Genomic DNA, 27401 nt, shown 5'->3' with positions numbered 1-27401 from the left:
TTCAGCTCAACCAGGGATTGAATCCTGGTCATGTTCTTATAGGCACTGCTCTGGGCCTCAGTTTCCCCAACTGACAAAAGGAATTATTACTAGCCTCATTTAGTGAGGGCCTCCAGTGTGCCATACCTTAGATACCTTGAATACATTTTGTTATCAATGGGACAACACCCTAAACTAGAGATTGCTATGTGATACACATTCAGCATTATTGTGAAAAATAATCACAAAGGCAGGAAGAAGACTGTGAAGCCTCTGGCACAGGCACTCAAATGTTTATTTCTGTCTTTCCTTGCTCCCTCCCCCTTCAAATCCATTAACTTTCTTGGGTTGCTACTGTATGGAGTTAGCAGTTTACTCTGCAGTTCCCATAAGGAGTACTAAGTTCCAGAAGTTCCAGGAAATCCCTCATTGTTGAGAAGCTACAAGGAGGGGTGGTGTGGGGGGTGGTCCTTGGGCACAGCCTCCTACATGAAATGGGCAGAATGAGATGCAATGCAAGAGTCCATTGATTCATGACTAAGAAATTAGCAGACATTTACACTTCGCCATCCTTTTCCCACTCACCATCACATTCACTGATTCTTTATACAGCATTTGTTACACCCATTACAGGTGATGCCTGATGCAAGATTCTGGGTGTAGATAATTGGGTAAGAATCCTGTCTTCAAGAGCTCCCGGTCTAAGAAATAAGATGACATGTAGAGATAGACCTACAGTATAAGGCATTGTCTGCTCAGGGTGGCCAAAGAGGACAGATAAGGTGGTCTGAGAACTCAAAGGAGAGAACTTATTTTGGAGTGGGGGACAGAGTAGTGATCATGGAAGGATCCTAATGCTGTAGGAGGCAGCATTAATTAGAACTATGTCAAGAGGTATTTATTGAGTAGCTACTGAGCATCCTGTCCCAGATTTGTAGATAGGAGGGTAAGTTTTGGATGTGTTAAGAAAGGAGAAAAAAAAAATCACTCGTTTGCTGATTCTGTTAACAAATCTTTACTGTGCAGTGACACTGGGAGTCAAATCATCAACACGAGAGATGTTTCCTCAGGAACTTAAAATTAGTAGGAAAAACACAGAAAAAAGATTACTGACTGATCGGTGATAGAAAGAAATGAAGAGTGCCAAGATGGGGATGGGATGAGATAATCTTACCTGGGTGATCTGTAAAGGCCTCTCTGAAGAGCAAAGGTTTAAGTTGAAGCCTTAAGGATAAGAAGGACCCAGTCATGGAAAAAGTGAAAGGAAAGGCAAAAGTATCTGCAAAGGTCTTTGGTATATTTGAAGCAATTCAAGAAGACAGGTGTAACTGGAACACAGCAAGCCAGAGGCAGAGTGATAGCTGAGGTTGGTGGGGCAGCCAGGAGCAGGCTAGGAAGGCCTTGGGAAGGTTAGAATTTATATTCAAGTACAACGGGAGACACCACTAGGGTTTGGAATAGGGGAGACACATAATCATCTGGCAAACGGATGTCCGCTGCGTTGTAGGAGTTGGAGAATGGGAGTGCAGGGTAGGAGCAGGTGGAAGGAGCAGTGAGACCAGTTCTCAGGACTTTTCTGGGGGGATGGCCATGAGCTCATTCAAAGGTGAAGAGACAAAAGAGCAGTGACTGGGCGAGAGGAAAGGTACCCAGTTTGAGTGCAAAGTGCAGGGACTGGTAGGTGTGGTGGGAGCCACTGAAGACGGTTTGAGCCCCTTTGCGAACCCTGCTGAGTGGGAAGCAAGGACCAGCTTCTGAGCTGAGAAGAGAGGGTGGCACTGCATTTTAGGAAAAGCCCTCTGAGAGACAAAGAATGTTTACTTTTAGCATTTAAAAATTGTTCCAGTAGCGGATATAGAATGGGACTGAAGGATTAGGGCAGGGTCGGGGTGCTGCAGGCACTGTTCAAAGAAAGAGTCCAGAAAGGGAAACGGTGTGGGGTCAAGCAGAGATCCAACGGGGCTATGGTTTCTTGGGCTGGCGGTATTTCCGGTTCATTCATGCTAGGGTCTGTCTGAAAGTGTGAGACCCCTAGGACTGCAGGAATAAAGGGAAGAGTGAAGAGTGGCTGATAGTTTTTATCAGGCCAAAGCTTGGACAAGTCTCCTCAGGTCTTTGAGCCCCACTTTCTCCGTGGATCTGTAAGATGAGTTGGATAAAGGGAAATGGTCAGAGGTTAGACTCATTCATTAAAGGTCCAAGCCCAAATGCCCCTGTTGTCTGCTTGGACAGCCAGGTGGTGGTGAGGACAGCTGTGTGCTCAGGGAAGGCTATGTCGGCTCGTGGGCTCTGCTGCTTATAGGGGAGCCCAGGGGAGGGCAATGCGCCCAGCCCGTGAGATGAGGGGTGGTTCGAGACTGGTCCAGTTTCACAACGTCCAGCCCCTGACAGCCATCAAAGCCCCCGGTTACCTGCCACAGCCCTGTGAGGTCGGCGAGCGGCTGCGATTGTAACTCCCATCTGACAACAGGGGAAACAGGCTCAGACCGGCGAGGTAATACCTGGGCGGTACGCAACTCCCTAGTACCAGCGTGGGTGGCGTGGAAGGCAAAGCCTTCCAATGGCCCCTGCTCGCCGGGATGCCAGGCTAAGAACTACAACTCCCAGAATGCCGTTCGGAAAGGGGGCAGGAACCGGAAGTTGTGCCGGAGGCGCGGCCTGACGTGCGCCGCTGAGTCTGTGTGAGTTGAGGGGTTCAGGTACGCTCGGGGCTCGTTGTGGGACCGGCCTGGGGCTGGAGGGGTCTGGCTTGGGACTGCCGCATCGTTCGTGGGCGGGGCAGACGCCGGGAAGTGGCCCTCAACCGTCTTGTCGCCTCGTGTCCTCCGCCTTCTTGGTGCTTTGCCTTGCTGCCTCTCCTCACACTAGCAGCCTGTGGGCCAGGCGGGGCTCACAGGAGGGGTACCCTCGGGCCGGGGGTCTGGGTGTTCTAGTGCTGAAGGTACCAGAGGACTGGAGCTGGCTTCGCTGGACTAAATTTTAGAAAACGAGAGAAGCGTGCACAAGAGGCCCATCACTTAGCGCACAAGGATATGCTCATCAGGTGGGATTTGGGTTAGAAAACATCTAAGGCCCCTGTCAACTCATAAGTGGGGGCGGGGAGGGGTGGAGAATTGATTAGGTTAGGAAGTATTTATTGAGCCTCTGTTATGTACCAAGCCCTTTTCTAGGCATGTAGGGTAGTGTACAAAGCAGACAGAACACCTGCATTTAACCAGGTGGGATATAGGAATATAGGAATGGGGAAGTTTAGATAAAAAGTAAACATGTGCCATGTTAGTGAAAATCAGAATAGAATGAGCCAGGTAGTCATATAATTATTTGGGGGAAGAGCATTGGAGGTAGAAATGACAGGAAGGGCAAAGACCCGAAGTGGGAATATCCTTGGTATGTTAGGAGCAGCGAGTAAACCAGAAAGTGCAGAGGACACTTGATGGGGGAGGTAGAGCTTAATGATCAGTATAGAATTGTAAGGATTTCAGTTATGTGCTGTAAGTGAAATGGAGAATACTGCATAGTTCTGAGCAGAAGGGTAACATAATTATCAAACATTTAAGATGCTTTTATTCTGCAGGGCTCAGTACAGGGTATTGGGGTTGGGCACCTGAATTCTCTTTCTTCTCTTCCCTGGAAGGGCTAATGATGTAGTGGGAAAACAGGCAGACCAGCTGTTGTGCAAGGCTGAGTCCAATAACTGAAGCCCTGTGAAGGCAGGGTGGACATCAGTCTACAATCCTCAGCATGTACTATTATATGGGGTGCTTAGTAACCGTATATGATTAGTAATTAATTGAATAACCCTAGTACTCAGTACTGGACCTGTAACAGAGGCTCAGAAAACATTATTCTTTCTTTAAGATTTATTTATGTGTTTGAGAGAGAGAGAGTACACACATGCAAGCCGAGGGGAATGGGCAGAGGGAGAGAATCCAGGGCTCAGTCCCAGGACCCTAAGATCATGACCTGAGCTGAAATCAAGAGTCAGATGCTTAACCAAGAGCCATCAAGGAGTGCCCAGAAAACACTTTTTAATGAAGAAATGCTAAATCTGGCCATAGATAATGTCTCACACTGATTAAAAACATTTGTTCCGGGGCACCTGGGTGGCTCAGTGGGTTAAGCCGCTGCTTTCAGCTCGGGTCGTGATCTCAGGGTCCTGGGATCGAGTCCCACTTCGGGCTCTCTGCTCAGCGGGGAGCCTGCTTCCCCCCCTCTCTCTGCCTGCCTCTCTGCCTACTTGTGATCTCTGTCTGTCAAATAAATAAATAAAAATCTTTAAAAAAAAAAACATTTTTTCCTCTGTGATGCCTCATTTCATGGTTGCTTTCTGAGGATCAGTAGATGGCAAGCTGCTATTCAATATTTACTGAGCTTCTGTTTCATGTCATCCCTTGTGCTGGCCACTAACAATTCAGAGATGAAAAAGGTGTGGTCCCTGCCCAATCTGCTCTATTGTAGACTCTTCTGGTAGTGGTTGGAATTGCCTTCACTTGATTTTCAATATTGTTGTACCCTGGGTTTCTAAAAAACACCCTCAGGGACTATAGGGACTTGGTGAGAGGAGATACAGGGAGGGAGCTAGGAAGACAGGAATGGCGGTGGTAGTGGTAAAATTCAGTTTAGTTCAACAAACATTTATTAAACACTCCTATTTGCAAGGTTCTGTATTGTGAGCTGTTACAATGTTCACAGTCCCTCCCGCAAAGGAATTCAGTTTGGTGGGAGAGAAGACATGAGCACAGACCTTCTAGTTTTCTAAACAACAGTGGAAAACTCTACAGCCCCTCCAGCTACTCCAACCCTAGCTCTCTTCTCCTTCCAAGCCAGACTTCTCCAATGAGACTTCCCAGTCATTCCCCAAAAGGATCTGACAAAGAGGAGGAGCTCAATGAATATTTATTGACTGAATGAATGGACAAACAGAATATAAAAATGCTACCAAGTTGAGGAGGGAAAGCACATGCCTGTTAACAAACTGGCATTAATTTAACAAATTGATGTGTTTTCTTACCCTAACAAAATGAGGCTGTTAGGTATTGGGCCAGTTTATCTTAAAGTTTTCATTTGTTCTTTTTCTGAATGCCTAAATGTAGAAAAATGCAGATGACTGATGGTTGGCACAATAAGATTTGGTCAGTCACCTAAAGGAATGGTCATAACAGGTCTCACTGTCTTTTCTTTAAAAAAAGTATTTATAGTCAACATCACTGTTCATATGTGAATAGCACAGCACTTCTGAAATGTCTAGAGTAACTTTGTATTTTCCTCATTTCTCTAGAAATAATACACACTGCTAAATTTCATGTATGCCATAAGTTCATAGTGATACAGTCAATGGTATAAATATATTAAAATTTGTACTGAATATTAAAGCATTTCTGAGCAAAAGTAAACTTTAACTTCTATAAGAAAATGAACACAATTTCTAATCTGTAACTTTGAAAATCTAGAATGAAATTTACTTGGCTCTCTTCAGGAATATATCTGGGGGTCATATGTTGTTCACATGATGTGTGATAAATACCCAAAACTGCTCAGCAGCTTACCTTTTTAGAAATACTAAAAAAAAAAAAAAACCAAAAAAAACCACACACATACAAAAAAAACAACACTGGAGGGGTTTGAACAATCTGTATTTCATGAGCAGTTGTTCCATGTCAGGTAAATGACCTATGTCTAGTTCTTGCAACAATCCTGAGATGTAGTAATATCCAATCTAGTAGAATCTGTGACAGAGTTAATAGTTTAGGCTATTATCCTACTACTTAGAGGTAGAAAGCTGAGAAGGCTAAATCCTAAGACTGTTGTTTCTACTACAACAGCCTGTTATGTCTAAATGAAAAACAAAACTAAAATTTGGCCTGATTTTGAACATTTGATGGAGTACAAAAAAACAGTATGAGCTCAACACTAAAAATGTTTGCTATGAACATCGGTCAAAACATTAGAGAACCGGGCGCCTGGGTGGCTATCAGTTAAGTGTCCAACTCTTGGTTTCAGCTCAGGTCATGATCTCAAGGTCCTGAGGCCAAGTTCCTCGGTCGTTGAAGAATCTCTCCCTCTCACCGTCCCTCTGCCTTGCCCCCTGTGCACATGTGTGTGCACATGCTCGCTCTCAAATAAGATAAATACCAAAAACCACAATATAATCCTCAGATACTGCTCGGCCCTGTAGTGGGTAATATTTATACAGTTAATATAAATGCAGTTTATTGGTTTACAAATTTTAGAAACAACCAAGGGGATAGACAAAGCCCAAAAGGATTAGTTTTGATGACAAAAGGTAGACTCTGTTTTGAACATGTAAATTAAAGCTTCAGCTTGCCAAAATTGAAACATTGAAGGAAGAAGAGAGATAGAGGGAAAGATAAGGGTGTTTATGTTCAGAGCCTAACCTTGAGATTGTTGAACAAGAAGTAGTATTTTAAAGATATTCTTAAACATAGTAAAGATGTCTCCTAATAGTTGTCACGACAGAGGTAGATAAAGGTGTAGAGTTGGACAGATTATATGAAGAAACTGTTTTCAGGCATTAGACAATAGGCAGGACAAGACTGTTACCCTTGAGAGAAATGAATTTAAGGTGGATTATAGGCCTAAATGTAAAAGCCAAAATTATAAAGGTTCTAGAAAGGAACATAGAATATCTCTGTGCTTTTAGGGTAGGCAGAGATTTCTTGGAGGACACAGAAAGCATTAACTATAAAAGAAGAGAATGATAACTTAGACTTGATTAAAATTTAAAATTTCTGCTCAACAAAAAGCAATGTTAAAAAACTAAATAGACAGAAAAAGGGAAGAAAATAAATAAGCCACAGACTGGGAGAAAATATTCTCAATACACATGTCTGATAAAGGACTTGTATCTAGAAATATGTTAAACTTCCACAGCTCATTAATAAAAAGATAACTTAAAAATGAGCAAAAGACTTGGTCAGAAATCTTAACGAATGACCAGTACTGAAAAAGTACTCAATATTATTATCAAAATAATGCAAATTGAAACACAACTAGGTTCTACTGCACAAGAATGGCATAGATTAAGAACTCTAACAACAGCAAATGTTGGTGATGTTGCAGAGCATCTGGAAGTCTCCGTGGCTGACAGCACTTTGAAATGGTGCAGTTACCTTGGGAAACTAATGGCAGTCTTTTATGAGTTAAATAGGCAACTGTCCTATGCCCCATCAACTCTACTTACTTAGCCAACAGATATGAGAACATACATCCACAAAAACACTTGTAAGAGAATGTTCATAGCAGCTTTATTCATAGTAGTTCCCAAATTGGAAAAATCTCCAATCTCCATCAACAGGAGAATAAACAAATTGTGATACAGTCATACAGTGGAATTCTGCTCCGTAGTTAAAAGGAATAAACTTACTAATATATGAAGCAACATGTATGAATCTCAAAACATGTTGAGGGGGAAAATGTCAACATCACTGGTTGAATTCGTTTGTATGTTTTATAATAGGTACAGTTAATCTATGGTTATAGAAAAAACAATGGTTGCTTTTGGCTGGTTGTAGGAATGGGATGGAGTTTGACTTGGAAAGTGCAGAAGGCAAGGAACTTTCTAGAGTGATGGAAATGTTCCATATTTTGATGAGGGTGTGAGTAAGACAGGCCCTAAGCTTTTGTCAAAAATTCATCAAACTGGTATATTCCCCCCACACACACACATTTCTGAGTTATACCCTGAGAATCTTTACATTTTACTATATGTAAATTATACCTCAAAAACATTTTAAAAGTCAGTGTAACTAACAGAAAAATAAAAAATAAGAGGTGATTTGAAATCTAGTGTTTCATAGGGAGTTGATAAAATTCAAAGTTGATGATTTACGCAGTAACAGAAAGTATGTGATTTCAGGTTAAGGAGTCAATTACCAAATGAACTAAAAACATCTGGTTAACGTTGCCACTAGAGATGGGAGGAGTTGGAGCCAGAATCATTACTTTGCATTATAACTAGGTCTTTTTTTTTCTATATGCATGGATTGTATTACACAGATTTGCTTTTGCAGAGATTGAGTTTTCCAAAGATGGTGGTATCACACTGGACTCAGAGGAGCAGCCAGAAGAAAAGGACAGAATGTTCTTTGTGACACTTAGCTATAGACTAGAGCATTTTATACTCACAACCTTCCCAGAGACTTTGAATAGCACTTTGAAATTATGGCATTGCTTAAGTGTGCCATAGCAGTGGTTCTCCATATTTTCCCACTTCAGCACTTCTGGTGGATATTAATATTCTCAAGGTGACTGTGGCTTTCAGCTAGGGATACTTAACTGAGTTGGGAGAGGGAATACATGGTTTGGAAAAACAAATTGTGAAACATCACCAGCAACCTGGAAGAATTCTTGGTTGGTTTTGGGTAACTCTTTACCCATAGTTTTTGGCTAGCTCTTATTCTAGGATATTTCTAGTATTGGACTGCATATAGTACATGCTCAGTAAATGTTTGCTAGATGAGTAGTTTTGAATAGAAATGGAAACATAATGGAGGAGATGGCTTTTGTCACTTCTGCCCCACCCTCAATATTGAATGCGTTAAAAAATAATTTTTTTTTAAAGATTTTATTTATTTGACAGAGACACAGTGAAAGAGGAAACACAAGCAGGGGACGTGGGAGAGGGAGAAGCAGGCTTCCCACAGAACAGGGAGCCTGATGTGGGGCTTGAAGACCTGAGCTGAAAGCAGACACTTAATGACTGAGCCACCCAAGCGCATACATTTTGAAGAGCAGAGTAAATGACTTAATTACTTGGGTCTCTACAGTAGTGAATAATTGGTGAGTGCTTAGAGTTGTCAGGAACTGCGTTTGTCCAAGAAATGGATTTAGCTTCCTTAGTACTGAAACATTTCTTTGCTGACCCATTTCTCTGGAAGACACCGATACTTTTCTCCATTCAGTAAATCAGTGTAAATACTTTCCACACTTTTTCAGCAACACAGTAACACTATTTGACATTTGGACATAGGGAAATACCTCTGTAAGGGAAGTAATGTAACGTCTCCCATCATTGTGCCTTTCTCTGACCTGGGTGAAAGGGACAGAAGACAAAGCACATGGACTGGAAGTTGGACGGGAGTGCTCAGAAAACAGACTCACACGTGCTGCAGGAGCAAGAAGTCATCCTAGAGGACACAGGCGAAGATAGCATCTCTGAAAGCTTCCGGCTTCTACAGATCGATGTGGAATGCGAGCATCGGGAGGGAGATATGCTGCCCACAGGCGGTACAGTGTGGTGTTCAGTAAGTGTAGCCTGGCTGTGGGCTCTGGGATCATGCTTTGTCCCAGAGACCCCTCGTATAAGGGTAGGTCCTAGTAACAAAAAGGCTAGGAATGAGTTTGGTATGTTCCAAAATTGGATGAATTTCCCACTAACTGGTTTAAGGTTTCAGTTCCACTTGAGTCCTAAGAAGAGTAGATCAAGTTCAAGAGGAATTTTTGATACATTTACTTTGGGCACATCACATCTCTTTCTTGGGTCTCCGCTTTCTCTGAACATAATCCAGTCTATTTTTTTCTCTTTTTTTTTTGACACTAACCTCCTTTTTCTCTCCTAACTTTAAATCTGATTTAAAAAAATAAGTAACTTTCGAATATTCATTTTCCATTTTGGTGCTTACAAAGTTCTCAATTTTGTTTTCTGGATAACATAAGAAAAATGTCCAAAGAAAACAGAGACACTGGGAAAAGATAGTTGCAGCAAAGAAGAGCAAAAGAAAGCAAGAAAAAGAAAGAAGAAAGGCCAATCGTGTAGAAAATTCAGGTAACTATAAATCAGATTGCTGGCATAATCATTTCTATCTTAGCAGACTGGTATCTGCATGTTCCTAGGACAGTAGGAATTGTGGTTTTAAGTAAAAACAAACATCTTAGAGGTAGAATCTATTGTTCTATTTTATTGGAAATCAAAGTATCAACGAAAGCAAAATTTAAGGCTGCCTTTTGCATAGCTAGTGCACCTGTGTGTTTATAAGCTCAGAAGTAGAAGGAGTGATAAAATTAGCAGCTAACGTTTATTCAGTGTTACATGCTAGGTTCATTGCTAAGAATTTTGCATGCATTACCCTAAGGGATAGGTGCTTTTATTATCCCCATTTTGTAGGTAAAGAAACTGAGGCTCAGAAATTGAATAACATGCCCAAGATCATGTAGTAATAATTGAATGGGCTGAACTCTGATTTAGACCCAGGAGCATGCTCCAGAGCCCACACTCCATACCACTCTGCTGTCCCCAAATGAATACCTTGCATGAGTTTCAAGCTTCTCTTAATATACAAAAAGTATTCACTTGGCTGGGAAGATTTGTTTCTTACTGAATATATTCCTGTTTTCCCACTTTTATTTCTTTTTTTTTAAAGATTTTATTTATTTATTTGAGAGAGAGTGAGAATGAGAAAGAGAGTGAGCGAGAGCATGAGAAGGGGGAGGGTCAGAGGGAGAAGCTGACTCCCTGCCAAGCAGGGACCCTAATGTGGGATTCAGTCCCGGGACTCCAGGATCATGACCCGAGCCAAAGGCAGTCGCTTAACCAACTGAGCCACCCAGGCACCCTGTCCCACTTTTATTTCTTTCTGATACTTCTATTCTAGGCATCTGCCCCCAGCACAGCAAACGTTTTCTGAGATCCGTAACCAAGGAGAGACTTTTGGAAGCCAAACACTCAGGACCAAGACTCTGTATTGATTTGAGTATGACCCACCACATGTCTAAGAAGGTAGGATATCCATTAAGCTTCAAATTCCTGCTTACATGAGTGAGGTCCAGAAGAGAGCAGCTTTGACAAAGAGTATGACCAGTTCCAGCCTCTGTAATTTCATAGCAAACCAGCAAAAAGAGTTTGGTTTTTTGACACATGGCTACTCTGTTCTAAGATGGCTGTTGTTAAGAATCAGGAAGAGAATAGAAATCCTCTGGTTTAGTTTGCAAAGTTTTATCTTATCTTCTCTTTTGAGCCCCACACCATTGCCTCTGTGTTTATGGTGTCCACAGTCTAGATGGGGTCTTTTCATGTTCAGTCCTCCAGAGATGAAATCTGGCTTTCTGCTGGGAAAAGGAATACTTGCCTGGTTGCATGTGGGGAGGAGATGACCTGGTGGGACACTTTCCTGCAACATAGGTGTTTTAATCATTTTCCATTCACCCTATTGTGAAGGAGGGATTCACCCTAGGGTTCTAGGGATGGCTGAAGAATACACACTTGACATTGGACAGGTAAGAGTGATAGCGGTTTATTAGTCACTTGTACTCAGCGCAGGGGGGATGGCACTGCGTGCTAGGCAGGGCCATGTGGGGTTCCACTTGGGAACAGAATGAACAACCAGGGGCTGTGGAAGGCTGGCTTTGTAGTGTCATGAGGGTGGAGTATCCCCTTGGTTCCTACAGGAAGATGTGATTGATTTGCTGGGAATAACTCTGTGGGCTAGCAGGGAATCGAAACCTGGTACTTGGGGATAAGTAGGAACTATGTTTGGACCTTTGATAGAAAGGATTGTTTAGCTAGGGGACCCTATCCAAGGGAGCAGAATTGGGAGAAGAACTTGCAGCTGGGTTTTTCAGGGCCCACCTAGTTTTCCAGATGTGTAGGCAACACACCGTAGTGGGCCTTCGTTTTAGGCCTTACACCACAAAATGGATTTTTCTCTTTGCCAACATCTCTATTATATGTGCTCCTGTTAGCATGTTTTTCAGAGGAATCAGTAAGACTGAAGATCTGGGGTTCTAACATGGAACCCCAGCCTTCTGAAAATGTCAACAAAGAATTTTGTACTGTTTTTATTAATTGAGATATCAGATTAAATCAAACCCAAAGTGTTTTTTCTCTCCTCAGGCCAGACTGTGAAACTACCTTTCCTTAGGGTTTTATCTCTGAATCAGGATGGAAAGTTAAAACTTCTGACCCTAGTATATCACCAAGAGTTGGAGAGAAGGTGCTAAGTTTATCTGATGAGTATAAAAAAAAAAAGTATAGTAACCTTTTTAAAGTGAATAGTAAATATCACATGGTAAGATTTTAGTAATGAGCTGAAAGCACAATTCCATATACCTTACTAGATATATCACACCAGGTCCAGAAGGAGGGAGAGTTCTCAGTCATTCCATTAACTCACTATTTCTGGACTAGTATCATTACCTTCACTTTGATCTGTAAGGTGTGTGGCATGCATTTTACTTGACTGCATGAACACACATAACACATATTAGCTCCTGGAATAAAAGGGGCCATTCTGATTCACGAGATTTCCTAGAGTAGCATTCAGTGAACTTCCGTTTGTTGATAGTGAATTTAGAAAGAGTGGGCATGTTTCCAATCTAAGCTGTCCTAATTTCTTTGAAGGAATTAAGTAGACTGGCTGGACAGATCCGAAGGTTGTATGGTTCAAATAAAAAAGCTAGCAGGCCATTCTGGATCTACCTCACTGGATTTACAGCAGACAGTCCCCTGTACGAAGAGTGTTTGAGGATGAATGATGGATTTTCTAGTTACCTGGTAAGCTTCATTGTGGCTATTACTTGAAGTGTCCTTTGAGAAGTAGGTTGTGTGGTAATAGTAAACTTTTTTAAGTGTTTCATATTTTGGTATAAAAATGTGTGAATTATTTTCACTGTTGCAATTTAAAAAACTTTTAGAACCTCTCATCATTTCTTACATTTCCGAACTTTCGTCCTTTCACTGCATTGGCAAGCTAATATTACCAGTCTCTAGGACTATATTTTGTGTCTTGTGTATCGTATGCTAGACTGTATACTCCAGGAATGTTTTGGGGAAATGCCAAACCTTTCTTATTCATAGTAGTGCAGGAATTGGGAACATGAGTTGTAGGGGAAGAGAAAATCCTTATGGTAGGAGTGTGGATTCAAGATGAGTTTTAGGGAATACTCAGTTACTTTTTACCTCTTTGCCCTAGGGGCTCATGAAGGTAGTGATTATAACAGAGACAGCAGTCCAGATCACTTCCTAAGAAGTGCCATGAAAAATGTCTCATGTTTTTGTGTGGCATAACTGCGCCTGGTGGCGTGAACTTTCCTAGGGAGGTCTGCAGAGGCAGGAGTGTGAGAGGTACACTCTGGACCCCTGCACAGTTAGTTGTGGTCACTGTTACCATCTGAACAGTCCGTCCTATAATATAATCATTTCCAGCTTTTCTTCTCTCTGCGTGTTTTATGCTTCTTGTTTGTGAGCCCAACAGACCCACTCTTAGGGCTACGGAGTTCCCTTGCTTTCCCGTCTTCATGCCTTTCTTTGGTGATTCTCCCCATTTTCAGTCCTTCTTCCTTTTTGTATGTGTCAGTCATTCTCACCTCTCTTTAGAAACCAAGCTCCAGCATTCCCTTTGGTAGAAGGCTGTCCCTGGTATTGTCACTCCCTCATCTGTCGTCCTGGGGCAGCCTTCCTGTACATCTGTTAGGGTCTCTTGTTACTCTCTGTCTCATTTTGTAGGATTGGGTGTCATCCTTTCTACTTCCCTCCTCAGCTGAGCACTTTCTGAGAACGGATTGTCAGACATGTGTCCCGTGGATGCACACAGGGCCATGCCTAATAAAGAATAGGTGCCTGGTAACTAGTTGCTGCAGTGTGGGCTGCGTCGTAACCTAGTTCACACTACATTGGATTATTTACATTTTTCAGCTAGACATAACAGAGGAAGACTGCTTTAGTTTATTTCCTCTGGATACCCTTGTGTACCTGACTCCTGACTCAGAACACGGTATGTACTTTACTGCATGGATTCATGTAGCACTTTGTTCTTAGGCCTGTGTTTGATTATTCCTTGTGTCAGAACTTGTTAAAGCCACCCAAAGTGTATCCAAAAAAAAAAAAAAAATGAACATTAGTTGCACACGTCTTGGGGTGGATACATCGCTATGCTTTCGGTCTGTGCTGCTGTGTGTGCACAGCTGTACAGATGTAGGGTCTCCGGCCTTGGCTGGGCCTTGTGAGCTACCTGGCAATCTTTCCCAATTTCTCCAGTCAGCTCCCTTCCTTGGCCTCTTGGATCAATGTTAGATACCTGTTTTTTCCAGAAAATCAACTATTTCACATAATTTTCAAATTGATTGGCATCAGGTTAATCTTAGTATTCTTTTCTGATTATTTCAAATTCCTCTGTCATTTTAATTTTTCTCCTTTCTGAATCCTAATGTTGATTTGAATCGACTACCTTTTTTGTCTTTTCAGAGAATGAGCAAATCTGTTACCTTTTGGTTTTCTATTTCATTAAGTTTCTACTTTTATCATTAATAATTCTTTCCTTTTACTTTCTTTGAATTTAGAAACTATAAAACCAATTTGATCTCAATGGCCTTCATTTTTTCATTAGCTCTTGAAGATATTGATCTAAACAAAGTTTACATCCTTGGTGGACTTGTGGACGAAAGCATTCAGAAGGTAAATGTACATTTTAGACCTAACAACTATATTTTGAAAAGCGGGGCTTACTTTCATAGGCAGCTGCCCTATCATAATCTTAAACAAAAAGCCTAGAAACGCAGAGAATAGGAAGAAGGACCCCATCCTGCGTAGGTTGGCCTTTCTACTTGTGAGGCTCCCTGTCATTGTCAGTGTTAGCCATCCCCTGACGTGACAGTCCTGTTGGGAACCAGAATGGGGAGTGTTTGGTAATTACGTAAATAGCCATGTTGAACACCTTTCTTCTCTCCTCTTTTCAGTTCTGCAAGGGTAACTGATCTTGACCAGCGAAGCATTGACTCACACTTCTTACCAACTATTTTGTTCTTAGTGAGAAAGGAGTTTGCTCCATCTTAGGCCATCTTTTCTCCTGACATAAGACTTATCTCATAATCTCAATGTCAGTAGGACTGTCCAGATTTCTTTTGGTCAGTTGAAATTTTATTGGAATAATTGGGAGTTTTGAAATATGTTTCTGTTATATACATACTGAGATAATTGTTTAGTTTATATTACTAATTAACATATTGCCTATACAATAAATAATGATATAATAAAGTGTATAAAAAGAACTGTAGCAATGAGTAAGTCTCCCTCCCATCCTTGTCCTGCAATGCCCCCCCACCTTGAGGCAACCACTGTTTCTTTTATTTTTTTTAAATTTTGTTTAATATATATATATACTTATATATTAAGATTTTACTTATTTATTTGAGAGAGAGAGATAGAGCATGAACAGGGGTCGGGGAGAGGGAGAAGCAGGCTCCCTGCCAGGGAGTCTGATGCAGGACTTAGTTCCAGGACTCTGAGATCATGACCTGAGCCGAAGGCAGACGCTTAACCGACTGAGCCACCCAGGCGCCCCAATCACTGTTTTCTTATGTATCCTTCTTGATATAGTCTGTGATAACACAAGTGTTTGTTTGTGGGTGTATTATATGTGTATATTTTTTTCATATACATAAGTGTATTTTATATATTTTTTCATATCCATGAGATATATACACATGTTTAATTCAGATGATACTTAACTGAACTGCATGCATTCTAGAAAGGTCAGTGTTCCATGACACAATAGTGATATCTAAAAAACAGGTGCAGGGTGGAGGTGGAATTCTGAGAATGCCAGCTATTAAATGAGAAATACATATTAGAATTTGAGAAATTGTTATTTTGTCACTCTGAATGTGAGACATTCTGCAAGACAATTGGGCCACACTTTCAAAAAAGCCAACAGTATGAAAACTAAAATAGTTAGGGGGGCTGTTATAGGTTAAAAGACATTAAAAAGACCTAACAGCCAAATGCAGTCTCCCACAGCAGAGTGACATCCCCTTTTTTGAGGCAAAGTCTAGCGGGTCAGTGAGCAATGTATGATCAGTAGATGTGCAGTTTCAACACACTGTCTTATCTTTCCGGCAATATTTAAATTGAAAAATAATTGGCATAATGATTTGCTAGAGGTATAGAATTTTTTGGTTATTACTGGAGAATTTGACTTCCTCATAGAAAGTATGCTGAGCACATTTCTTCAAGGGGAATCGTTTTATCTTTAAATGTTCAGAGAACAGAAACTGGACGGTGAGCTCCTTCAGGGCAGCATCCAACAGTCTCCTACTAACTTGGAATTCTTATACTCGAGTTCAAAGTGATTGTAAAAGAATAGACTTTAAAAAAAAAGAAATCATAGGCCAAAAAAATAAATAAATAAAATCATAGACCTTGTAGGTAAAGGAGTGTTATCCTTCAAGGAAGTCTTTTGAGCAGTTGTACGTTTATTTTCTCTGACTTGCATTACGGAACACATTTTGGAAGCTCTCTCTTGGAATTGTGTCTAATGTGAGTCCAAGAAGCAACTAGTCCAGTGTTAGGACCTGCTGCTCCAGTTGGTTAGATCTCGCTCGAAGTGTCCAGTCAGTTACAGTTACAGCCCTATAGGAAAGGATACCAGCGAGCACAAATTGAGAAACATTTGGCCTGAATGTTGAAGAGACTCAAGACATAAGTCGTGGTCAAGGGAGAGGCGACAGAACTGAGACTACTGGAAGGGTACAGAGGGGCGTGATCACTGCTGTTGACAACCTGAACCGTCTTCTTGTGGAAAAGCCATTTTACTTGCTTGTTGTGGCCCCAGGGGGATGGAACCAGGACAAATGAGCGGAATGCTCAGGGAGAACACAATTTGGCTATCAAGAATTTCCTTTTAACCTGTACTATGAAAATTGGAATAGGTTTCCCCAGGATGCATGGACCTCCCTGTCACAAGGATTGTCCACTTAAGGACAGAGCCCACTTGGGAAGGAGGCCACAGGGGATAGACAAAGATTGGATGGATGTTTGGAGTGGGATAATTAACTATTGCGGCCCCTTCCAAGCCCAAGGATGTTAATTATCCCAATAATCTAAACCTTTCTCTTTAATCCTGAAATTATAAGTAGGTAGAGGATCTTTCCAGAGTCACTTACAAGATAGCAAATATAATCTGAACTTCAGTTCACGATTCAGGGACATCTTTAAAGGGTTATTAGTTACTCTACTCTGATCCTAAATGGCCTCAGATTTGGGGGGTTTGGTGAGTTCTTATGATTCCTTTCTGCAGTTTTCAGAGCCCTTCCTTTTAATTGGACTGTGTGCTCTCACACCTTAATGCTGTCTTGTTGCTTGTGGTGTTTCTGACTTGAATCCTCTCTCTCTTATCTCTAATTTGCTGCTGCCGAATGGCTATAAGCTGAAAACTCCAGATACCCAGAATTGTGTCTTACTGAATTAGAGCCTGGAGTGTTCTCCTCTGATTGGTTAGACTGCTTCAACTTCTGGATGCAGATTGTGGCTGCAGATATGCCTCTCTTGACTTACTTCCTTCTTGGTTGATAGTAGTAGTAAATGGAAACTAGTGGATAGATGAGTCCCAAATGAGATATTTGCTGCACAAGCTGTTTCTTATGTGGAACAAGTAAATACTCTTCATTATCTGAAGTTTCTTCCATCTTGCCATAGGCCACTGATTTTTAATATACTTACCATTTAATTATGATTACAGATGGAAATTAGAGTGGTGGTAAATGGGTTTCTCACAATTTGTTATACATATAATGAGAATACCTTTGTCATTTTTAAAAGAAAAATACTTAACTGTGATTCACAGAAGGTGACATTTCAGAAAGCCCGAGAACATTCTGTCAAGACAGCCCGCTTGCCAATCCAGGAATACATGGTCAGACACCAGAATGGGAAAAACTATCATTCAGAGATACTGGCCATCAATCAAGGTACTGCTGACATGGCCCACACTTAATGTGTGTTAGTGCTGGTGCTACTTCTTTGCCTTGTGTGGAAGTATAAATGGCATTTGAAGCAGGCACCCCTGCCCTGCCACCGGGACTGGTACACTCAGATTTTATTGCATGCACTTTGTGACAGGTACTCTGACCTTTCCGAGGTATTTTTCATTTTCTTCTTAGATCCCAACTATGTTAAAGATGGTTGAAATTTGTCCTGTGGCCTAAAATGCCCTGGATTCAACCTGTCATTGAACAGTGAATTCCTATTTGTCCTTCTTCAGTCCAGGGGCATCTTGGCTGCCCCCTTCCCCCTCTCAGCCATGTCAGGGGCTCTCCTTTGTGTTCCCCTTATACTGTTTCCCTCTCAGTGTCGCAGCACTGTCTGCTCACAGGCCCATCTCTCTCCGTTTGGGGTGAGGTCCTTGTGGGGAAGTGGTCCTTCTCCACGTGTAGTGCAGAAAACTTGTTGAATGAAATAGTCCAGAACACCCTTTTCCTCACTCATCCTTTACCAGTTCTTTTTCCTCCGTGTGGTCACTATGTTTTCTTTTTACCCTTCTCACAGTGTTTGATATCCTGTCCACATACTTTGAGACGCAAAACTGGCCTGAAGCACTGAAGAAAGGAGTTTCTTCCAGAAAAGGCTATGTTCTTCAGAACCCCATGGATGATGGACAGCCTGAGAAGCTGCCAGAGGCAAAGTTGCTGGAGGTGTCTTGACTGAAAAGCAGAGCAGAGGCTGGCGATGGCACACACTTGCCTTTACTTGTCATCTTGGATCGCCACTAGAATTTAAGTTACTCAAGAACAGGGACTACATTTTATGCTCTTTTCTATCTCCCATAGTGCCTAGCTCACAGGAAGAGCCCAGATATGTTGACTAAGTAAAAAGTTTACATAACAAGGAATTAGCCCTCAGCTACATGGCTTTGGATGTATTAATTCATTTTTTATATACCTATTTGTGAAATACCTACTCTTTAGAAGTATTTAACAATTAAATAATTATTGTTATATTTAGAGTTTTTATTTTCACTCAACTGGCATCATAATGTAGCAACCCTCCGGCCTCCTCTGTTCATGTGGATTTTCCCCAACTCAGTAGTACACTCTGTGTGTTTCTCAGGATCAGCCTGTCCTGACCTACTCTGCTTTAAACCCCCATAACACTTTGCTCCCACTTGTGACTCCTACCCTGTCTCTTCTGCTCTGAGTATGGGAGTGGAGGGTTTCTCTCTTCTGTAGGGTAGCCTCCTAATAAGACATTTCATGGGAGTATCTTCGTATCCTTCTGATCCTTGTACAAATTAGATTCTTCATATATATTTGTAACTAACAGGTCAAATTGAAAAGTAAAAACACAGTGGTAAGTCTAACTTAAAAATAACCAGAAAATACATTGTCTCTGATACAAGCATGGTGGATAAACTTTCATTACACAAATCTCAGTGATCCCTTTCCTCATTTCTTGGTTACATGCAGTTGCTTCAGTTACTCCAAAAACTTCAGTTTACTAACCAGTTTGGGTTAGTAAACTTGATAGCTAAGCTGTTAGCAAATTCAGAGAATGTATTTTAGATCTCAACCAAAACATTACTGCTCTGCTCTGTCCCCTCCCCTTCAGAATTGAATCCTTCAGGAGCTATTATCTTTACAAATTGTATCAGTGTCTTTTTATTAAAAACAGCCCAGTCTTCAGGAAACATCTTTAGGAATATATAATGCTCCTTGGTTTTCATCACCATATTGAATGAGTTCTATAATCTCTGTCATCCAAGAAGGGACCTCCTCTGGCTAGGCTTCAGGGGTAACTCATACTCTCAGGGAGGTCTCAGAACACTGACCTGGATCATCTGCCAGGCTTCATTTTCACCTCTAAAGGCTTCTTACCTCTAAAGGCTTTGCTTAAAACTCCAAAAAGCATGGAATAATTTCCTCTCCAACTCTATCACCTCTACCATTTTTTCAAAACCTAGACATGTAGTTTTGGACTTGGCTTCAAGATCCTCATCAGTGTTATTTATAGAACAGAAAACTGGACATACCCAAAATATCCTGTAACATGAAAATGAAATACAACTATTGCATTTTTCAATAGCACTCATGAGAAATTAAATGTTGTTTGAAGTGGACAGAGTACATTACAAAGTAGCATATAAAGTAGAATCCTGTAATTTCAATTTGAAAAATACATAGACTATCTATAGTCTATTTGCTTCTTTATGTATCCTATGTTTTCTTTGGTGAACATGTTTCACTATTATCAGAAAATAATTACTTTAATGCTTACTTCCAGTGTATTATAAAAGCTGCACTTTAGCAAACCTAAAGGAGTTAACAGCAAAAAAACCCATAATATTTTTAGTAAACTTTATTGTAAAGAAAAAAATACATCATTATTTTATAATGATTTTTCTCACCCACAAGAACATGGGTGGCAACTAGTAACATTTTTATAAAAATAAGGACTTTGATAAGACAATATGTACATTCACATTTTGTCTTCTGAACATTTAATAAGGAGAGGTTCCCCTAAAAAAATTTTCCCCAGAAAACCCATAGTCTCTTGGGTCAACTGACCCATAAAAAATTCCATCTAACTTTCTGCCAATCTGGAGAAGATCTGTTTTCTTTGATCTGCTGTCATGTGTTCACAAGCTTCTAAAATGTTTGCCAAAATTAAGGTCTGCTGAATGGTTTTTGCCTTAACCCATATTCTTCCATTCATCCCAAATACTATTTCCAGTGGGTAGAGTTTTCCCACTTCCTGTAGGATTTCACAGTCTGGAGCCAGGAGCCTGGTGAGGAGATGAAAAGAAAACTAAATTTAAGAAAGTGGTAGGGTGTGACCCAATTCTCCTTTAAAAGAAGACTCCTAGTTTCTGGACAGTTCTCCAGTTATTCAAAATCCCACACTCATCCAAAAACAAGGCACATGGCTTTGCTGCCCTTCATCCAATCACACTTTGGATGTATTAATTCATCTTTTATATACCTATTTGTGAAATACTGTAAGTCACAACAATGGGTTCTATCCTCTACAAAAAATCAAACTCCCTGTGTTATCAACTTTACAAAAAATGTATAAAATTCTTCCCATATACTGTCAGAGCACCTTTTTTCTAGGCTTAAGAATCACAGCTTTATTATCATCCTTGGCTCTAAAAGAACAGTTTAAACTTCTTTTCCTGACCATGTAAGTTATTCCCTGGTATTAAATTCAGTACTTGGAGAGAAGCATTGACTTTCAAACCACAAGGGTGCTGCTTGGCTAATAACATGCTTCTCTGTCTTAAATTAATTGTCCAAATCAGCAGAATAAGTAAGAAAGAGAGGATCCAACACTGAGCTCTGAGGCTCAGGGGCTCTAGGAGTAAAGTTCTTTCATAGGGCACAGCTTTTGGTAGGTAAAGGTCTAACTACCTAACAGAATCAACCTCTGGGAACTATTAAAATCTACCAGGACAGAATAGCAGGACCCTTATGTGAATGTATACATAAGCTTTTAGAGCACATCAGCCCACCTGCATTTGACCCCCATTACTAGAAAAACCTGGTCATTTTGTCCAATTGTGAATTGCATCTGTATGTAAATAACTTAAGAGGAGGAAATGCCAGTTTTCATATTTGGATTGAGTATAACAGCTATAAGGAACAGCAGACTTTCTGAGAGAGAAGCCCAGACTCCATACATATCAACACAAAAACTACACCACCAGATACATGTGAATTTAATGTATTCACATGAAGAGAGAATGGGACTAAATGCATGCGTTTGTAACTGTGCTAAGAATGGACACTGATTTTTAACTTTGAGGACGTTCAGACATTTTTACAAAGAATCCCCAAAGATGAGTCAACTTTCCAAGAAGGTACAATTATAAAAGAAGATAGGCGAACCAGAAGGACTTACTTTCTAATTAAGCCCAAAGTCACTTTAAAAAGCAGACCATCCTGTCCAATCACACCCATTCCACTGGCTCGTCCACAGCTGTCAATACAGACCATCTCCGGTTCCATATCTTTATTAGCAACCACAAATTGGCCATAGATGAGATCTCCAACCTAAAATGATAATTTGAAAACAGTTCATTTCCTCTCAGCAAATCACCCCCCCACCTTTTTTGGTAAGATTTTACTTATTTGAGAGAGTGCATGAGCGGGGCTGGGGGTGGGGTGGAGAAGCAGACTCCCCACTGAGCAGGGAGTCCCGACTTGGGGCTCCATCCCAGGACCCTGAGATCATGACCTGAGCCAAAGGCAGATGCTTAACTGACTGAGCCACCTAGGCGCCTCTCCGCAAATCATTCTATGGTGCTGCTATGGGTCCTTCTCATAGGCAGCAATGCCAACCCTTGATATTTTTGCGGCTAACTGACCAACTATCCTCCAGAATACCCACACTCTGGAGTTGAGTCTTTAAAAAACAACATGAAGGGATGCCTGGGTGGTTCAGTAGATTAAGCATCTGACTTTCGCTTGGGTCATGATCATGGTGTCCTGGGATTGAGTTCCACATCTGGCTCCTTGCTCAGCAGGGAAACTGCTTCTCCGGCCTACCGCTCTTCCCACTTGTGCTCAGGCTCTCTCTCACAAATAAAATCTGTTAAAAAAAATAATAATAATAAGGCACCATTAAGATGTGTACCCTCTTCAAACTGGGAGCTATCTCAAAGACAACATCCTCTAGGGTTACCCCACCTGATATAGTAACCATTACCCACATGTAGTTATTTAAACTTCTATTTTAATTAAAGTTAGATATTTGAAATTCAGTTCCTCAGTTGCATTAGCCATATTTCAAGAGCTCAACAGCTACATGTGGCTAGTGACTACCATGCTAGTGAGTGTGGATGTAAAACACCAGCATTACAGAAAGTTCTAGAAGACAGCACTATCCTAGGGAATTACAGAAGATTGGAAACTCTTGGCATGCAAATTTTTCAAAGTAAAATGAACAATGGTAATTCACTGATACTTCATGCAAAACTTAAAATTTAACTCCGATGGGGTGCCAGTGGCTCAGTCAGTTAAGCACCCAACTCTTGATTTTGGTTGAAGTTATGATCTCAGGGTTGTGAGATCGAGTCCCAGAGGACTCTGCCCTCAGTGTGAGATCTGCTTGAGAGTCTCCCTCTCCCCACTTTCTCTCGCTCTCAAAGAAATAAACACCTCAGAGCTGAACTTCAAAATGATGAAACAAAAGGAATAGAGGAGAGAGAACTTGTTCTGTTCTGTATCTATTATTCCTTGATGACTAGCAACTAAAGAGAAACAAAAACATTCTTTGTATTTCAGAAGCATTTGGTCTTGGAGGACACTGGGGATGTACATATAAATAACAAAGTTCTGGGTGGCTTGGTGTGTTAAAGCCTCTGCCCTTCGGCTCAGGTCATGATCCCAGGTTCCTGGCTCTCTGCTCAGTGCGGAACCTGCTTCCCCCCAACCCCTGCCTGTTTCTCTGCCTACTTGTGATCTCTGTCAAATAAATAAATAAAATCTTTAAGAATAAATATATATATATGAGAAAGTTCATTTAAGACTTTGTAAGTGCCAAAGTTGTAAGAAAGGTGACTGTAGATGAGGAATGGTTTTACAATGTGGTGGTGTTTACCCCTGTTATCAAAAAATGAGCATGTGTTCCAAAGGCTAAGGGGAAAAAGCAATCCAGATAGAGGCAACAGCATGAGGAAAGGTACAAGAGCAGGGACTTAGGAATTCAGTAGTGCTACTGAATAGTTCGGGGAGGGGGACAGTTCAAGCATGGCTACATAGAAGATATAATTATAGATGGGGGAAAGACTTCTGGAGTATAATGCCAATAAAATCTGTAGGCTTCAAAGAAACTTTTCTTTTCTTTTTTTTTTTTTGAGAAAGGGAATTGTTTGAGACTGTTAGCTCTCAAAAGCCTGGATGGAAGAACCAAAGTGTACAAGCAAGGATGTTAATGAGGTCACTGACCAATTCTGGTCAAGAAGTAGCTAAGGTCTGGGGGTGCCTGCGTGGCTCAGTAGGTTAAGCTGATGCGTTCAGCTCAGGTCATTATCTTAGGGTCCTAGGATCGAGCCTCAAATCGGGTTTCCTGCTCGGCAGAAATTCCGCTTCTCCCTCTACCTCTGACTGTCCCCCTGCTTGTGCTCATGCTTTCTTTCTCTCTCAAATAAATGAAATCTTGAAAAAAGCAAAAGTAGCTAAGGTCTAAACTTGCAAAATGGGATATACATGGATGAATTGGACGAATGAATAGAACATCAGAGATAGAAACAAAGAGGATCAGTAAAGATTAAGCAACTAAAGACAAATGAAATGTTAGTGAGAAGGGGCAAAGAAACCATCAAATTTCTGGATGGACAAAGTGTGACTATGCTACCTGAAAATTCCAAATAGGAAAACCTGAGGTATCAAGACTGCCCCTTTGTCAGCTCCAAGAAGAGATTATTGGGAAACAGGGGTGTGACTTAAGTTGTGAGATGCCAGTCCCAGGACTTAACAATCAGGCTGCATGGCTGGCTGATATGGTGATCTGCACTGCTTACCCCTCCTACCTCCCCAAGCCTATGGCTTACTTGTCCAGTGAATATGGACATAACAGATAACAACAGAGGGAAGAAATATAACCTTTCAACTCAGTAGACATGAAACCACCCCCAGGATAGCCAATGTAAATTAAGCATGTGACTCTGGTCCCAGGGCTAGAGCACTGGAAGGAACTTGTGAAGCCTGAAGTGATTACACAGATGTTCAGAGATCACACCAACTGGGAAAATAGGTCATGCTTAGGAGACAATTCAGGCAGGCTTCTGGATATTGTTGTATTTTTCCTATTTTTGAAACCAAAGGCTCCCATCATTACCTGCACATTGGGTCTGTTTCTTTTAGTTGCACCTTCAAATGCCAAGTAAGACAAAGATGCTGGTTCACTCCCTCCAACATCCACTTTGAATATATCTCCAGATTTAGCTGTCACTATGCCAATCACATGGTCTCCTTTCACTGGGACATACTACAGAAGAAAACAGAATGAAGAAACAGCCATAAATGATAATCATTTCCAAGATATCTTGGAAGTTATCTTCAGGAAGTTCTTAGTGGTTACTTTAGTGTCATTAGAGTTATTTAGAAAATATTTTGAAATTTAAGTTTACAAATTAATACAAATCAACAACAAATCTGATCATATGTTACTCTCAGTAAAACAATCACATCATTAACTCTCTTTACAGCTTTAATACTCTGTTCATTTCAGCCAGTATTCCCATACGTCTTGCATTCTTATCAGAAAGTCCCTAGGGCTTCTGCTGGCGTAGTAAGTCCAGTCGTACAAGGGATCCTACAACCGAAGAAGCCTATTTCACTGTTAGACAATTTTTCCCATATTAAAGTCCTTATTCTAAGAGAAATTTAACTCCCTGGAACATTCACTCACCGAGTCTGGATTTCTGACGTTTGGGACTCCAAAAAATAGGTCTGGTGCTCCCTGGCCTTTGAGATTTTGAATGAATGACCGTATTTTACAATCCTTAAACTCTTACACGCCAAGATTTCTAGTCTCCTTTCTCTCCTGGTCGCCCTTCTCAGGCTCCATTTGTTTCATTTGTTCACAGTGCTCTAAAGGGGATGCAGAGGAGGCCCCCCCCCCCCGCCCCCCGGCGCCCGCCTCTTCCCAGAGCGAGGATATCACTCCAACGGCCATACCACCTCTCCGGAGTCCCAACTCACCCGTTTCTGCTGTGAGTCCACCCAGTAAACGCCACCGCCGCTGCCGCCGCCGCCGGGCTCCTTGTGACGGAGGCGGCCGCACTTGGTGACCAGCAGGCGGTCGCCACTGCGCCGCAAGCCCGGGCCGCACACAACCCGTCCCCGGGAGCGCGTCCCCGCATTCAGGCGCAGCGGTCGCTCCCCAGCACCTCCTGGACCTTCAGCGTCTTCCTGCTCGGGCAACAGCAGTTCCTCACCCGGTAGTACCACCTGATCTAGCAGGGTGCGCGCCGCCCGCGCCCGGCCTCCCGCAACGGATTCGGTCGTAACACCCCCCGCCTCAGCCATTTCGGGAGCCTCCAAACGCAATTTTCAGCTTCCGCTTCCGGCCCCACGTCCAATCGCCAGCCTGCTCACGGCTTTCCGTTTCCGGTAGTAGCGACCTATCGGTGTGGAACCCACGTCTGTGAAACCTGCTCGGTGTGCGCTGGGGTCCGACCGAGGTGATTGTGATTATAACTCTCGGCCATCTCCCATCTCGTAGCCTTTCTGCAGAACAGTACGAGAACCACGGCTTAAGGCGGTGGCAGATCCCTCACTTCTGCTGTCTCGGATTGCATCGCAGGATTCTAAGACGCTCCTACGTATGATTCCGTGGGAACTTTGAGGACTGAGCCTTTCCTTCCGACTGCGCCCTAAGAAGGAAAAGTATTTTCCTTTCTCAAAATAAAACCTTTTTTGGTGTTTGCTAGAGAAGATACCTATTCACATTGTGTAAAACAAAGAGAAGAATACAAAGAAAATAAATGGTGTTAGTCTTGCCCCCCATTTGTCTCCTACTAGGCTGTGAGCTAGTTCACTTTTTACCCCAGGGTCTAGCACCTAAATAGGTAGTACCTGATGAATGAATGCATATTAACATTTTGCTGTGTATTTCTCTGCAGACTTTCCCCCTGAAAATATACACATACACGTGAGCATTTCCACATAATTGGGCTACCCCTACATTGCCTGGGGAAATCAGTAACTGCAATTAAAGCCTTGCGGCTACATTCCCTGAGCTGCATTCCCTGAACCACGCTAGTTGCCCAATTCCAATGGAATTCTATGAATTCCAGATTCATAGCACATCAGGGCTGCTCTTACTTGAAATCCCTGTTTTCCTTTGTACACTAGCATCTCCAGTTAGGGCTTGGTCAGATTCCGCAGGAGGGTTGACTGTTTCTGGGGACTGGGAGGCCCTGGCTTTGCCCATCTCTTTGACGCTCTGGCTTTCCAACATGAATTTTTAGATTTGAGGGACGTTTAAGACAGATCATCTCTAACTTACCTTACACATTGGACAAAATGCTGGCGAGCCAACTAAGTAAGAACGTAGCTTTTGCTCTTTTGCAGTCAGATTGTTGTAGGAGACTATCTTGATCGGTTACGCTGACAGGAGGGATGGTGCAGATTTTTTTCCCTCCTCCCTACTTCGACCCAGCTCTATAGGACCTGCAAACAGAAGGTATCCGATGACCAACAACGCCTGAATCGTGGCCGGTCCAAGGCCATGCCCAAAGTCGGCTCGGTGGCCTCCCGTCTGGGCCAAGCAGAGGGAGGAGTCGGGAAATGATCCCAGGATTGTCCCTTGCACACCCCATGCTGATAGAGAGATCTTTGGGAAAAAGTTGGCCCAAAGCTGGCAAAGGAGGCCTTTAAAGCCCACCACCTTTTGGGGGCGGCATGTGAATACCGCCTGTCTCATTCCCAAGTAAACAAAAGAAACCTGAGGTCCAGAGGTGGGCAGTCGCTGGGAGACCGGAAACTGGGGCCGGAAGGGGCAGGCCTCAGCTCCAAGGGGCGGGTGCAGACAGCTGGGCGCGCGGGAACGTAGCCTTTCCTTTGAGCCGCGTGCTGTGTTGTGACTGTGCTTCGCTGTTTCGGTGCCCTGCGGCAGCTGGTGAGTAAAAGTGCATGGCAGGGCTTGGCGTGGCGGTCAGGTCCTGGGGATTGCGGAGGTCAGCCAGCGTGCG

At 42.1% G+C, this 27401-nt stretch overlaps 2 protein-coding genes across 8 annotated transcripts; one reads left to right on the top strand and one right to left on the bottom strand.

The window, feature by feature from the left end:
• Nucleotides 1-2607: 2607 nt before the first annotated feature.
• TRMT10B (tRNA methyltransferase 10B) lies at nt 2608-18702 on the top strand. Of its 7 annotated transcripts, XM_044265317.1 has the most exons (10): nt 2648-2660; nt 2913-3022; nt 9039-9242; nt 9655-9763; nt 10590-10714; nt 12335-12487; nt 13628-13706; nt 14319-14386; nt 17553-17676; nt 18254-18702. In XM_044265317.1, the coding sequence occupies exons 3-10, from the start codon at nt 9057-9059 to the stop codon at nt 18406-18408; spliced, it is 999 nt and encodes a 332-aa protein (XP_044121252.1). In that variant the 5' UTR covers nt 2648-2660; nt 2913-3022; nt 9039-9056; the 3' UTR covers nt 18409-18702. The 7 variants fall into 7 exon arrangements, with proteins under 7 accessions (XP_044121251.1, XP_044121255.1, XP_044121254.1 ...); XM_044265316.1 differs by lacking the exon at nt 2913-3022 and having other exon boundaries at nt 2608-2678; XM_044265320.1 differs by lacking the exon at nt 2913-3022 and having other exon boundaries at nt 2613-2678; nt 9045-9242.
• A 1341-nt stretch (nt 18703-20043) lies between these two features.
• EXOSC3 (exosome component 3) lies at nt 20044-27093 on the bottom strand. Its single transcript, XM_044265314.1, has 5 exons — nt 26717-27093; nt 25408-26081; nt 24542-24691; nt 21602-21753; nt 20044-20486 (listed from the first exon to the last, which is right to left on the bottom strand). The coding sequence occupies exons 2-5, from the start codon at nt 25732-25734 to the stop codon at nt 20285-20287; spliced, it is 831 nt and encodes a 276-aa protein (XP_044121249.1). The 5' UTR covers nt 25735-26081; nt 26717-27093; the 3' UTR covers nt 20044-20284.
• Between the last annotated feature and the right edge of the window lie 308 nt (nt 27094-27401).

Source organism: Neovison vison, chromosome 9 (genome assembly GCF_020171115.1).
Source record: "Neovison vison isolate M4711 chromosome 9, ASM_NN_V1, whole genome shotgun sequence".
NCBI classification, from domain to species: Eukaryota; Metazoa; Chordata; class Mammalia; order Carnivora; family Mustelidae; genus Neogale; species Neogale vison.
Note: the sequence above shows the minus strand (reverse complement) of the source record. Positions and strands in the feature narration are given on the sequence as shown.

What these genes read in the sequence shown, in the direction of transcription:
- TRMT10B (XM_044265316.1), top strand. Translation starts at nt 9,057, where the DNA reads ATGGACTGGAAGTTGGACGGGAGTGCTCAGAAAACAGACTCACACGTG. An exon ending in ATGGATTTTCTAGTTACCTG is followed by an intron (nt 12,488 to 13,627) that starts GTAAGCTTCATT and finishes TACATTTTTCAG; the next exon opens with CTAGACATAACAGAGGAAGA. An exon ending in TGGACGAAAGCATTCAGAAG is followed by an intron (nt 14,387 to 17,552) that starts GTAAATGTACAT and finishes TGTGATTCACAG; the next exon opens with AAGGTGACATTTCAGAAAGC.
- EXOSC3 (XM_044265314.1), bottom strand. Translation starts at nt 25,734, where the DNA reads ATGGCTGAGGCGGGGGGTGTTACGACCGAATCCGTTGCGGGAGGCCGG. An exon ending in TGGACTCACAGCAGAAACGG is followed by an intron (nt 24,692 to 25,407) that starts GTGAGTTGGGAC and finishes TTTCTTCTGTAG; the next exon opens with TATGTCCCAGTGAAAGGAGA. An exon ending in GAAACAGACCCAATGTGCAG is followed by an intron (nt 21,754 to 24,541) that starts GTAATGATGGGA and finishes TTATCATTTTAG; the next exon opens with GTTGGAGATCTCATCTATGG.